The 14,962-nt window shown below is 36.0% G+C and overlaps 1 protein-coding gene across 2 annotated transcripts; it reads right to left on the reverse strand.

Moving 5' to 3' along the window:
• Positions 1-2,018: 2,018 nt before the first annotated feature.
• On the reverse strand, positions 2,019-13,940 carry LOC129237101 (serine/arginine repetitive matrix protein 2). Of its 2 annotated transcripts, XM_054871528.1 has the most exons (7): positions 13,847-13,940; positions 13,488-13,579; positions 12,767-13,426; positions 7,205-7,324; positions 5,820-7,111; positions 5,636-5,761; positions 2,019-3,874 (listed from the first exon to the last, which is right to left on the reverse strand). In XM_054871528.1, the coding sequence occupies exons 1-7, from the start codon at positions 13,864-13,866 to the stop codon at positions 2,921-2,923; spliced, it is 3,264 nt and encodes a 1,087-aa protein (XP_054727503.1). In that variant the 5' UTR covers positions 13,867-13,940; the 3' UTR covers positions 2,019-2,920. The 2 variants fall into 2 exon arrangements, with proteins under 2 accessions (XP_054727503.1, XP_054727502.1); XM_054871527.1 differs by having other exon boundaries at positions 5,820-7,324.
• Between the last annotated feature and the right edge of the window lie 1,022 nt (positions 13,941-14,962).

Raw genomic sequence — 14,962 nt, forward strand, 5'->3', positions numbered from 1 at the left:
TGACATAATTAATTGTAATATGCATTTTTTTTCATTTAAGCATATGTTTAAAGTTTTTATTTTGGTTTCGCATAACTCAAAACCGAACTTTTAAACATTTCCGCGCCTTTTTATAAGTTAGTACTTTTTTAAATGTCATTTTTTTACTAATTATCTTCCTGCAGTTTTCTTTCCTAATTTCACAAATTTTGCATACATCAAAACATTTCTTGCGCTCACACCGATTTAAACCTATTAAATCACTTTAATTGTGTGAAGAGTTATCTTTTAATAAGTTTTGCAGTTCTCGACCAGCCTGCAATAATTGAAAACGCTTTTAGCATTTTACTATACGCCTTTTTCCAAATTTAAATTAGAGGTTTTGTTTGAATATATTCGCTCTCGCATTTATCATAACACTTGTAATGTCAAGTACAACACATCTGACATCACTTCAGATAAGATTAGGACTTATAGAATATTTTTATACGAGATTTTGACTTAAAGTGTTATATATTAATTTTTTGATAATTTTTAGACGAGATTTTGTAAATTTCCTACAAACAACATTGTTTTTACAACATGAATATATATGCATATGTACATACATATGTATTTTATGTATACCTATGCGTATAGTAGATTATCCACATGATTTTTTGCAAGTTTTTCGTCGACCTGGTTGGTTAGGGTAAATTTATTTAAATAATTTTTAATTTATCAACAATGATTTACAACGGATTCTGTTTAGGTGTATAGAGCTGCCTGGTTGGGATTATATGCAAATGTAGATTTTGATCAATATTTAAATTCAAATTAAGCAGGAAAACCCTTTTTAGTACTCCTTCATTACACATCGATGGCTGTCTTCAACCAGTTATTGCATGGTAGCACGGCATATGCCTTACTTAGTTAGTTAATATGTATTTTTTTTAATGCTAATTTGTATTTTAATAAAATTAAATACTATTTAACAATTTTTCTTTTGTTATAATCATTGTAGTCATTTATTTCCTCGAAAAACTGATCAGTTTCACTTAAAATAAAATTTTGAATCTTTATTTTGTTAGTGTCTAAAACATACTCAAATTTAGCAACTAAACTTTATTTGTAGCTTACAAAAATACAATTTTGAAAATATTTTAATCGTCTTTTTTATTTTCTTAAATGTGGTGTGGGTATTTATATTGTTTGGGTCCTGCTGTGACCTAAAGCATCAATTTTGCTATTTTCCTATAAACTTTAAAATTCAGTATTAATGAAGCTCTTTACGCCGGTGTGTAACTGCGTACTTTTATAGCTTATACACTAAATTATATTTAAATTGGGTTGAACTTTGTATATCCTTACAATATACGAACTACAAAATAATATTGTCAACTTAAAATCTAAATGCTGTTATCAAATCCAGGTGTAAAATAAATAAAATAAAAATTTTTGAAAGTCAAGTCAAGGATATCACCAGGCGTCCAAATAGAAATTTCAAATGTTTAATTAAAGCAGATTTATCAACTAAGATATGGATATTTTGTAGTAAAAATATACAGAAACAATTTCGAATTGATAAGTGGTTTTAAAATATTGACTAACATATGTATGAAGATGTGATAACAAATATATATGGCGATTTGCGGCGAGTAATTTACGATTTCTCAATGCTCTACACAGTAAAATTGTCAAATCTCATTTTATAATTTTTGTTTTCAAATGATTTTATGAGTGGTGGAAAAAATCTTGTATAGACGAAAAAATGTGACAAAATTTCTTACTTATTTTACGCTATTGGGGCATTAATAAAATCCGAGCCGCTGTCAGAACACCCTAGTTTTTTGTGGTAATAATTGAAATTTAAAACATTGGGTTCATGTTTCATGTTCACTTTCATGTTTTCATTTTCCGATTGAGGAAACGTCACTTTGAAGGATAATAACTGGGTTACAGGTCATGAATTAGTATTAACGCATGAGGCTGATTAAATGCATAAATGATACGTAAATAATAAGGGTAACTTCAAAAATCATACATGCTAACAAAAAAAAAAAAAAAAATAATAATAATAATAATAAATTTAATTAAACTCATGCTAATGTTGTATTAATACTTATTCGAACGTGACAGCTGTTTATGCTCAAAATATCGAATTCAGCATTTATCAAAAACTAATTAAAATTTTAAAAATATAAATTGTCAATAATATTCTTTTCATTTGAAAAAAAAGTATATAGAAAACCTATTTGCTTGCACACTTAACCTTCTAAAGAACTTGAAAACCTGAATATGGCGCTAAAGGTCTCATGAGTCAACATGGAGCTCTGGCATGTTTGATTTTGAATAATTTGCAATATACAAAGGATTGTGTCTATTTTGGTGGGAGTTCAGATCGTAAGCGCTATTTCAAAGTTGATCATATATATATGTAGATAGGGATGACAAATTACAATAAAATTACAAGTCCAAACTATGCGACAGAGAAAAGCAAAAACTACTTTACAAATTTAGCATTCCTTTCTTCTTATTTCGTTTAACCATGAACATTATTAAAGTAATTATAATTATAGTCAGGATTAAATATATGCCTTCAAAGCTACTTTTTGCTTTATGTATGCCTGTGCGTGAGGAAATCAATGTAAAGATAAATTGTTTAGGGATATGAATAAGTGTTATGTAGTTTTACCTTATTACACAATATTTTTCACTTTAAATATAGGGCAATTTCCCTACGGCTCATATTTTAATTATTTCACTGATCCATGGTGTTGTTTTTTTTACAACGACATAGTAAAAACTATCTTTTTTGATTTTAGAAATACCGCAACAATATTCCTATAAGAAGTTTGTGTAGTTTTAATGTTAGCTACACATTTATAGAAAGCTTCGAAAAAGTATTAAATTATCAAGCATAATGATGGTTTGCCATCTCTTTTCTTAAATTGCCAAGACTTTAGTCATTTTTTAGAACAATTCGTTGACCCTTGCTACGTTTTCCATCGCTATTACCACCGTCTCTATTGTTTCCTGCGTTGTCATACATTTGCCGCCTGGAGTCCAAGCGATCAAATATACCCTTTCGTGAATTACTACTGTTACTGCTACGAGAAGATCCTCCTCCGGCTCGTCGATTGCGACTGCCATCAGATGAGTGCAATTCGCTATCCTTACGGCTACCACCTCCTGAAGCAGTTGACATCGACGATGATGACGATTTTAGTACTACTCGTCGATTACTAGAACTGAATGGTGCTGATGATGTTGATGATCTTTGCGACGTGGCATTGCTATTACTGCGGCTAGATTTTAAATTTGTTTTACTAGATGATGGCGGAGCTATTGGCTCAGGAGTAGGCGTACGTGATATTGCCGTTCGTGGTGGGGATGGCGTTGGTGTAGCCAATAATCGATCCTCCATTTCGAGCATCAGTTCATCTTCATCATAGTCAAGCTCGACTTCATCATCACTCGGTGACGATAGACGACGAGGTTGTTTTAAAAGAGCTGCAGGCGGTGGCGTCGGTGTATGAGTTTCTTTCTTCGGAACTGGCTTTATTATGGCGGTGTTGCTGCTACCGCTGCTTCCACCGCCACCACTGCTGCTCGTGACGTGCGTTATATGATCGCTTATGTTGCGTTTTGCTTCTGGCAATATTTTAGCAGTTGGAATTTGTTTCCGAGGATTCTGCGACTGCGACTGAGATTGATGAGACTGTTGCTGATGTTTTGGGCGTGGTAGGTCGTCATCGGAATATTGCGGCTGTTGTTGTCGCTTTTTTAATGATATTATTTTGCGTTCTGTTACCACAATTGGTTTAAGTTTTTGAGTCTGATCCTCACTGGCACTATTGGAAGTGTTGCTACTATTGTTACTATTATTATTGTTGGGCTGCGTGGTACGATGATCCTATAATAATGTTTGGTTAGGAAAACATGTGACTTTACTAAATTTCTAAATATCCTACAGTAAAAATATTTTTAATTTTAAAGTTTCATTTGATTAAATTAAAAATAAGACGATAGATATGTCACAATTTGGAACCATGTCGGCTACAGACTGGTGAATATTGAGGAGGTGAGAGCCCACATGACACGCCAAGGAAAAAGCAGATCTTCTGTGATCCTAGAGCTACAAAAGATTCCAAGACTGTAAATTGCTCGCCAATTTCCAGCTTAAGCAGCAAGGAAGCCTATCTTCAATTTTTAGAGGAAGCAACATAAGAGACAAAACTCGTGATTGCAGTTTCAAATTAAATTAAGATTATGCGATCAAATGTTTCTTATTTCTGTTTTGTGAACGCTGATCGTAATGAAATTAATCGCATTTTAATAGAAGAAAAGGATTTGGTTGGATTCTAGATAAGACAGAGACAATGGTATTGTTGTAGTAGTTTGCAAAATTCTACCTATCAGTTGCTTTTGGTGTTGTAGTAGTTAATCAAGCTCTGTCAGTGCGGTGCAGTCATCGGTCCTCGTCGTAGGCCCAGGAAACAACCTGTTTTGAAAGGTTGGGTCCAAAGAGATAGGAGTATTGGGTGAGCAGGCTTAAGGAGGCATATCAATAGGTGGTTAGTTTCGCTCGCGGTACTTTCACTTGTTGGACATATGTTGGGTATATCGGGGTCGATTTTGAATAGGTGAGAGTTTAACCTGAACGTAATTGGGTCAAAGTAACGCGGGTTGCTATTGTTGTAGCAGCGTAAACATTCCCCATACATATATGGGAAATGCTGCTGAAGTGGCAGTCCTTGGCCGGATATAAATCCTACGAAGAACCGACTGCCGTGGGAACGATGCAGCTGCAGCTCTTCGTCTGCGATGGGTAGTGGTTGGAGTCCGATGAGGACATTAAGGGGCGGGAGTTTAGGAAGGTGGTAAAAGACTCCCGATGAATGTCTTTTAATGCCTGTTTGTAAACTATCCAGTAGTTATAAATGTGTTCGATCCTGATGAATCGTTGTCATCTATCTGTAGCTTCATCCACTGCATCTCACTAGTCCCGGCGTTCATATGGGTACTACATGTTGTGTTGGCCGGCTGTTTGTAACTTTTTTTACCTGTGCCCCAAAGTGCTACCGGGTAGCGACTTGAGGATCTTATTGCGGTCCTGGACCTCAGTGTTGATCGCGATTGTGTGCAGAAGGAGCGCGAACTAATAAAACTATCAAGAGCAAACTATCAAAAGTTACTCCCAGTAACTTTGGGTTGTTTGCAATTCAAATTGGTGTGTCATCGACCATCACTTCCAGTTGGAGTTTGACTTCCTTGAGAATGGTCATTATGGCTTTAGTGGTGCTAGGTTCTTTACAAAGACAGGGGTTTCCTGGACCAAGCAAGGCCGCCCCAGTAACTAACTTTGCTTAATTTGGTGAATCACTGGGTTCAATCGGTATGGTATTAATGGGTTATAAAAGCCTTAATAATTGAGCCGGCAACCAAAGTGGTTACACCGACTTCCCATAATTGCAAAAATTCATTATAATTGTCTTGCACATTTAAAAATGTTGAACTTTAAAGTTCACAGACTTTGCGAAAATTCCCTACATTAACCTACTTCATTTGAATTTTTGCATAAAAGCTCTAAGTTTGTCATATTTAAATGTAGCAGTTGCGAAATCAGGCCAATATGGTTATCATATTGATTGATTTCATTAATTCAAAAACTTACCTCATACTGTTTCTCCTCTGCAGCACGCCTTCGCTTTAATTCTTTGTCCTTGAGAATTTTCTCCCGCAGCGCTTTCTGTTTTTCAATTTCTAAACGATAAGCGCGTGTCTCCTCGTCTTCTTCAACCTTCAAAAGAAAATTATTGCTATAGTTAAATGCTGTTTTTGTGGGTAATAAAACATACATCTAAACGATCGCGGTCTCCGCCACGTCGAAAATTTCCACCAGCACGGGGCAATGGAGATAAACTGCGTCTACGCTTGCTATAGCTTCCACTTCTTTTATCATAGTTCCGATCTCGACTATCTCCACGGCGAAAACGATTTCCTCTTGGTCCTAAGTTACCATTTCCGCTTCCCCCACCACTGCGCTCGCGATCAATTGGCCCACGTTCTCTTTCCCTATCTCGATCACGTTCTCGTTCTCGTTCACGATCCAATCGATCACGTTCTCGTTCTCGGTCTCGCTCTCGTTCACGATCGCGGTCACGCTCACGTTCTCGATCGAAGTTCAAACTAGCACCGCCAGTACCTCCAACTCCTCGTTTATTTGGAGGTGTGAAACTTCGCTCACGTGAATGTGTTCGTGAACGGCTGCGACTACGGCTACGTCTCAAAGTGAGTGGTGAACGCTCATGTCGACGTTTCTCGATGTGCTCTCGATTTTTATTAATGAATTCTTCTTGCTGGCGAAGAAGCTCATCGTCGCTTTGTAAGTGCGAAACATGGCTGCTTATTGTTGACATAAACTGAGTCTCCTTTATAAACTTATTTGTAGCTGCTTGAACACCGCCTTTAAAATTAGGATTGATAAGAACTTTACCAGGGCGCAATGTAGTGGATGCTATAGGGCCGCTACTACTACTACTTCCGGGCAATTGCGACGGTAGCGCGCCGGTATTTGAATGTACACCGCTTTGCGGCATCTGTAGGGGAGCTTGTGGAGGCGGCAAAGCTTGTTGTTGTTGTTGTTGCGGAGGCCTATGGGCCGGATTATTTATGAAGTTTGGTGCTAAACCTTGAGGTGGTAAATTTGACAACGGTGGTCGCGGTAAACGCATATTTGGGCGTATTCCTATAGGTCCACCGCCTGGGCCTAGGCTAGCATTGTTTGCACCTGGCATTGGCCCGGCACTGAGTTCAGGACGAAACATAGCTCTTGGTGGATGTGACATATGCCCGTAATTCTGATTGAAGGGCAACCCATTGCCCGTATTATAATCATGCTGTGCTTGGGGGTACATATTCACTGGATTCGGATGTCGGAAACTCATAGGTCCGCCAGTACGAAAACCGGTATATGGATGTCGTGGACGATGAGAAATAAGTGGATTCATGGGATCGTGTGGATGGAGAGGAATCGGTGCGTTAGGATTTTGGGATTGTGGTCCCATAGTGCCAGGATTTGTAGAAGGCGGACCATGTGTTGTGTTATGTGGTGCATAAGGTAAGGGTGGTTGTTGTAACGGGAATTGACCTGGAATGATGGCGGAGGTTGTATGAGTTAGTGTTGTAGAAATGATACTGGTTCTCGCTGCGGGAAACCCGTGCGCCGTTAATAGGAAATTACCGTGTGATGGAGGGTAACGCAGAAGCGGTCTTTGGCCATGATAAGAGCCACGTAGTGAATGGGGCCGCAACAGTGGATTACCACCGCGTTTACTATGTACGAAACGCGAATGATGTTTATCTGAAAATATAGAGAAAATGGATAGAAAATATGTAGATTATTATATTTACTATACATCTAAAATACTATGTTTTTTTCATTTAGGCAAAACGGACGGCGACCGCCGTAGCCGAATGGGTTGGTGCCTGACTACCATTCGGAATTCACAGAGAGAAGGTAGGTTCGAATCTCGGCGAAACAGCAAAATTAAGAAAAACATATTTCTATAGAGGTCGCCCCTCAGCAGGCAATGGCAAATCTCCGAGTGTATTTCTGCCATAAAAAAGATCCTCATAAAAATATCTGCCGTTCGGAGCCGGCTTGAAACTTTAGGTACCTCCATTTGCGGAACAACTTCAAGACGCACACCACAAATAGGAGGAGGAGCTCGGCCAAACACCCAAAAAGGGTGTACGCGCCAATCATATATACATATATAAAACGGACTCGTTTCGGGCCGCTCTGCGAAAGGGGGTACTTAAATATTGGTGGTATTAAAAATCCATACTTATATATAAACAAAATTTATACTTGAATAGAGAAAAGGCAATTTTAAAACGTTGCCAAATTAACATCTTGATTAACAAAAGACAGAAGACTGCAATAAATACAATATATGATGTAAACAACAAAGTTATAACAGACGAAAATGAAAATCATACAATACAGTCTGTGTAGAAGCGCGACTGACGAAATTCATACTTAGAGTTCCGTTATATGCAAAAATGCAAATGCTACTAAATAGGCGCATCTTTTTCGCAACACGCGTTGTGCAAGTTTTTAGTATTGTGAGAGATTTAGAAAGCGTTCATAAATAAATGTGTGCAACGGTATAACGAAGTTAAAAACGATGACGACTTCTCCGTATCAGGCCCAAAACAAAATACCTCCGCAAAACAAGATCAGGAGATAATCGATTTTTTTGTGACAGAGCCTAACTTATCGTTGCGCGAAGTGAAACAGTTTTAATAAAAAGTGGTGTTGTGTTAATGCATCTGAAGACACAATTCGATACCGTTTACGTGCAGAAGCCCTCAAATTCCGGAGCACATTGAAAAACGAGCTGCTCTCATTATCACACATTGAAAAAAGCTTAAGATTCACGGACGCATCTTCCTTTGGGCAAATAGTTGCATACGTCGGTCTTGGTGTACTGTTGATAATCGACAACTTCAACGAACTGCTAAGCATCTGGTTAAGGTTCATGCTTGAGGCCGCTATTCCGAAAAAGTATTTGGTCCTTTATTTGAATGTAGTTTTGATGAGTACAATTTACCAAAAAACAGTATTACCATCAGCTGCGAAGATGTTTAGAATTATCCAACCTTGGATTTTACAAGAAGACAACGATCCGAAGCATCGAAGCCGAAGGTGGGTAGAGTGGAAACAGGAAAATGGGATTGAAATATTGGATTGGCCTTCACAATCGCCTGATGCCAACCCTATTGAAAATGCAATAGTTGAGTAAAAACTCAAGAAAAACAAATGTGTACAATTTATCAAGGCAAATTTGACCGCAACTTGGGCACAAATTAAGACAAAGTACATTTTATTGAATATATTGTGTTTAATAAATATTATTATACAAGCCCACTGGTCAAAAAGTTTATAAGCGGTCACACTTTTATTAGACAGACTGTACGTCAATCAATTATTTAATGGCGACTTAAAAGACGGAAATACTAGAATAAACGATATAAACTTAAAATAACTATGTCTGAAATAAGAAATGCTATCAAAACATCAAAATCAAAAACAGGCTGTGAAGAAATCTCAGCGGGTATTTTAAAACTTACATACGGCAGTGGAAGACCAATTCTATCCATTCTGTCAAAAAAATATCGAGAATTGTTCATTTAAAAAGTGCACGTTACACATATGTCTACATTTTTTTGCTGGAATGTTAGTACAATTGTACTCTATGGTGTCGCCGAGTTTGAGCGTGATCTGTCAGTTAGCTTATTTTTGGCATTTAATTATATCAGTCAACCGCAGGTGTGCTCTGCGATTTTTACTATGGATAAAAATATCTCACAAAGAATTTGTCTTAAATTTTGTGTGTTTGAACGGGAATTCGTGTGCCCAATCGTTGAAAATGCTGCAGAAAGCCTATGGCGAGTGTGCTTTATCAAAAACACGGGTCTACGAGTGGTATAAGGCTTTTGCAGAGGGCCGAGAATTCGCGGAAGATTTACCCCGATCCGGTCGCCCATCAACGTCTTCAACGGATGAAAACGTCGACAAAGTCAAGGGAATGGTGCTGGAAAACCATCATTTAAGTTTGAGGGAAGTAGCTCGTGACCTTAGCATGTCTCACGAAATCAATTCGCAACATTTTACACCGTCAATTGGGTATGAGACGCGTGGCTGCTCGACTCGTTTCAAGAGAGTTGAATTTGTTTCAAAAAATTCATTGGAAGAAGGTGGATGAAGACATGCTTGAGCAAGTGAATTCGACCCCAATATTTATTCAGGACATCATAACAGACGTGGGTATATGAGTTTGACATGAAAAAAAGGCCAACAGGTGTGAAAATGGCGCTATCCAACTGAGCCGGCACCCAAAACACCACGTCAAAGTCGGTCAAAAGTGGAAGTCATGCTACACGTTTTCTTTGATTATCATAGGGTTGTGCACTCGGAATACGTTCCAAATGGTTCTACGGAACGAATCTTGCACCATGATAAAACACCTTCTCACAAGGGTCATATTGTGAACAATGTTTTGACCAAAAATTCGACAAATCTACAAATATCATCGAACAACCGCCGTATTCACCGGAAATTTATATTGCCACTCCGCGGCCGCCGCTTTGAGTCGACAGAGGCCATTAAGGAGCTGAAGAATATCTCTTCAAATGCATTTAAAAGGTGCTTTGATGACTGGACTAATTGTTGGCATATGCGTATTGATTTCAATGGAGCCTATTTTAAAGGCGACAAAATAAATTTTGATGATTAAACAATTATTTTGCGTTTTATTGAACAGAATGTATATATGAAAATGCGGAATATCCAAGCTCATGGTTGGAATCCACTTTTATTGTTATACCAAAAATACCAATGCAAAACAATGTAAGCACTATCGGCTAATAAGCCATATGGGACATACACTTCAATTTTTCCTAAAAATCATCCATAAGAGAATATTAAAAAAAATACGAAACCATTATGGGACCGACAACGCTATTTGGTTTTAAGTACGTTGGAGAAACCGAGAAACAATATTTAACCTTCAAATGCTTACACAAAAATCACAGGACACAAGTCAAGATATCGGCATGAGTTTGGCTAAACTTTCCATTGTGGAGGTTGGGGCGTGTCACCGTATACCACACCAATCGGAAAGAACATGGACACAACATAGTAATTATGAAAATTCTAATATAGGATTCATAGGATCCATATAGATCTATAAGGAATCCTCAGAAAAAGAGATCATATTGTTCCACTAATGGAGAGACCTACAGTTTTAAGCCGTCTCCGAATATTTTTATGAGGAGCTTTTTTCATGACAGAAATACACTCGGAGGTTCACCATTACTTGCCGAGGGGCAACCGCTATTAGAAAAAACTTTTTCATTTTGCTGTTTCATGCACGGATATTCCAATCGTAGTCAGGCAGCAACCCATTCGTTTAAGAGAACTGTATAACGCAATTTAACCACGGTTTTATCATTCTAATAAATAAAAAAGAAACTCTTTGGAACTAGAAAGTGTTTGTACCTTTTGGAAATCCTTAAAATGTATAAATACAAATACAGACAATGAGGCACAACAGAAAAAAACGGCAACATTTTTAAATATATTAAAACAATGTTATACATAAAAAACAAATATTAGGCGAAAATTTCTCTATTTCCGAAAATCGAAATAAACAAATGTGTCGCTAATAACCGAGGATCATAACCCTCAATAATAAAATATTTCCTGACACTTTAATAAGACATATTTTTTAATATTTTCTAAAATTAATAAAAAACAATTTTTTCGTTTTTAGTTGACTGGGTTCTCTCTTGTTTCGTTTTATTCTTACTTCTTTATTACAACTATTGTACAGGTAAATTGTACAGTATCACAAAGTGTTAGAGGAACATTCTTAATAATAGAATATTAATAAAATTCAAAGTATTTTTTAGTAAGAAAGCTGTAAGTCAATTATCTATTCAATAGAGTTTTTATAATTGAATAAATGAGGTATTTTTTGAAACTTATGAAAAACAAGCTTTTTTAACGTTAAATTTTCATATTATCTCTAAGTGATAATTTATTTAAAAAAAATCGAAAGCGTGATACAGTAACTACATTTTTGTGTAATAATTTTTAGGTAAGTCCACACCCACTTAGACATTATAAGCAAAACTTCTGTGGCTATAATAGAAAATCAACCCCTCTTTATCATTATTAGACCTTTTCAACATGCACACACGTTTCAAATATATAACAATTTAAATTGCAAAACTCCTACCGCGCCAGCAGAATTAATAATAGATACAATAATATACAAATAATAATTAAACAAAGCATGCGCTGTAGACGCAAACAAAACAAATTGATTGCGAATAAAACCAAAGCAATATAGAAACAAAATTTAGGGTCCCTCTTTTTGTTAGTGGTTTAATACCAATGACAGGATAGGGGTTTACAACCCCTAATATGTATATATATATATATATATGTATTCTTAAATACAATATATAAGGATATATATATATGTATATATATAAGGATATATATATATGTATATATATAAATATATATAGGTATCCTTAAACTTAAACTTACTGCGAAAATTTGGAATAAAAGATCGAGTGATTTTCGCCTGTTGCTTTATTTTGTATATGAAACAGTATTTTACTGAATATTTAACAAATAGAATACAGGCAATCAATGCGCTTTCTTTGTACTGATTGTGTCTGTATTTTATTATATGCATTTGAATTTATGGATTCTGATTGTTTAGAGGTATCTATTCTGAACTATTAGTTTCATTTTTTCACAAATGCCCAAAAATTTCTAGTTTAATTTTTTTTTATATAGTATGAATTATAAAACTGAGGTTAAATATTTACTAACAATTGCGTTATACAGTTCTCTTCAACGCTTTTTCAGTACAATAAGCAAATACGATCGTGAAAAATCTTAATTTGTAACGCTTTCACTGCCGGTTCCCTAGGATTCTATTTGGACCCCAGGGTGTTCGGACTTTCATACTCAGAATGGTGGATTCATGTTCTTTCCAATCGAGTGGTGGACGGCTACACACCCTTCCTCTTCCGCCCACCACCCAAATAATTTGTGTCCATAATGGAAAGTTTAGGTAAAATTTTGCAAGGATATTCTCCTTATACTTCTCCTCCTACTTCTCATACTATAATTTTAATTTACTATAGTTTTCAAAAAAAATTAAGAAAATACCTATTCTTCGGGTTCAAGAATCCTTAATTTGAAACATTTTCTTACCTGCTGATTCATTAATTCCGCTATCAAAATCTCGTTCATTTGTTGTCTTTATGTTTGTACGTGCTTCACGTTCATCTTCGATATCTTCTCTGGGATCAGAAAAGTCACAGGCGCTAAGAGCAGCAACACCCAAGCTCTCTTGAGAACTTTGTATGAAAGAGGAATCTGTCATATTACCAGTGCTGCAGCTGATAATTGACGAATGATCTGCTTCAGCTTCCTTGCTACTACTTGACGTTACTTCATCACTATTTGTTGTGCTAAGTAATTGATTCTGCGTAGAGGCAGGTACTGCCTGCTGTACCAGCTCTTTCGGGATTTGTGACTGTGTAGGCTCTTTGAACTCCGCAACCGATAATGCAGAACTTTCACTGGTAGAGACATCATCTGTTACATCACCATGCTTTAAGTTATTCGCACCCGAATGTGGCGTCGCCGTTGAAGTTACCTCAGTTGCGTCTCCCGAAATTTGTTTGATAGTGTCTTTATTGTTTTTTGTAGAAACGGTACAACCGCCTACACCGGATATAATTTGTTGTGTGTTGAGTTGGTTAGAAACATTTTGTTTTATTTCTTTTTCCTGAATACGTTCATTAACCCATTGTTCTGCCTCTGCCTTTATTTGCTGTTTAACTTCCTTAGTGACATCTTTTTCCAGTTCTATATTATTTGAGAGTAGGGTTATTACATATTATATGTGAATATAGAATATTCGACTTACCATCGTCTGACAAAAGAAGCTCATCCTCGTCAGCCCCATATAGTGCTTGATCATCAATATCGTCACCCAACTCGTAATTTAACAAATCGTCGCTGAAAGAGTTACAGAAATTTTTTTATGAAAATTGCGTGACTGGTGGACTTTTCTGCAGCTGCCATTATAATGTGGCGAAAATCAACCCCCCAACATTGAACACATTTTTCACTAATATTTTTGTATATTTCTCGCACAAAATCGAATATATTTCATTTCTCATAAAAACTAGAATGCTTATATTATAGATTTTTTAATGAATATTTAAAAAAATTTAACAAATACTGTAAATATTTACAAAATTTAATGAACGAAAATTCACTTACTTCAAATTTAAGTCAGACATTTTGATAAATGGACTACACAATCACGCACACACACTATTCTTACTTTCTGAACACTGACAAGCACAGTGAACATAGAAATCTTTCATTCCCTTTTGACATTTGTCAAGAGAGAGATAGCTACTGTTACAATTATTGTTGTTGTTTACCTTGTATTTTACTAGTCAAGATTGCCACAAGCTGAAATTATTAAGAAATGTAGGGTTATCTACACATAATAAGAGTTGCCACACTTCCTTCGGTAATTTACGATTATAAAATAACTTTACGAACTTAATACCCCAATCTACAATTAAAGCCGTACACATTTTTTGCTTCGGTGAAATATTTTATGTATTATGTATTTTAATATGTAAGAAGGTCAAAAACTTGAGAACCAAATGATCGACTGAGCTCAAATATATAAAACATATGTTTCTTGGCGTTGAGGGTATATATAAAAAAAGTATGGGTGACGGTTAATGTATAGAAATCGAGACAATAGAAACAAAGAAGTTTATGTCGATCCTAAAAGTACAAAAATTTGGTAGTCGTTTGCCAACTGAAGAAAGACGAGCGAAAGAATATACAAATATCCCCACTTCGACAATCAGGCACCTATGATTTCATGGAATGCTCCACCTTGAATAGATTCGTCTGTGAAATACTACATATAAATACACGATATAGAGAATACAAAGGGTAGCCTTCTGAAAATCGCTACGTTGTTCTTGTTTTCTAGTTAGGATTACAGCAGAGTGGAAACTCTTGCAGCAATTTTTGATTGCGAAGCTTATTTTTAAATTTTATTTAGATTTTTAGATATTATGTCCATATTTCAAAATATGACAGCATACATAAGATCGACTTAAAACCTGTGACTAGAATTTTAAATTAGTATTCCCCTTATTCTGAACTTACAATATCCTGTAAGATTTAAAACCTATTTTTAGTGGCGATAAAGCCTGATTTTAACTTCTTTATGACTACGGGCGACTTTACGAAAAAAGTAATGATTTTGTACAATAACTTACAATATCCTTTTTCTTCTTAATCGGCGTATCGATGCTGGATGTTCGCGATTACATACAAACGTTATTTTGATCTTAGTCGTACGGT

The sequence above is a fragment of the Anastrepha obliqua genome, chromosome 2 (genome assembly GCF_027943255.1).
Source record: "Anastrepha obliqua isolate idAnaObli1 chromosome 2, idAnaObli1_1.0, whole genome shotgun sequence".
Taxonomy (NCBI): Eukaryota; Metazoa; Arthropoda; class Insecta; order Diptera; family Tephritidae; genus Anastrepha; species Anastrepha obliqua.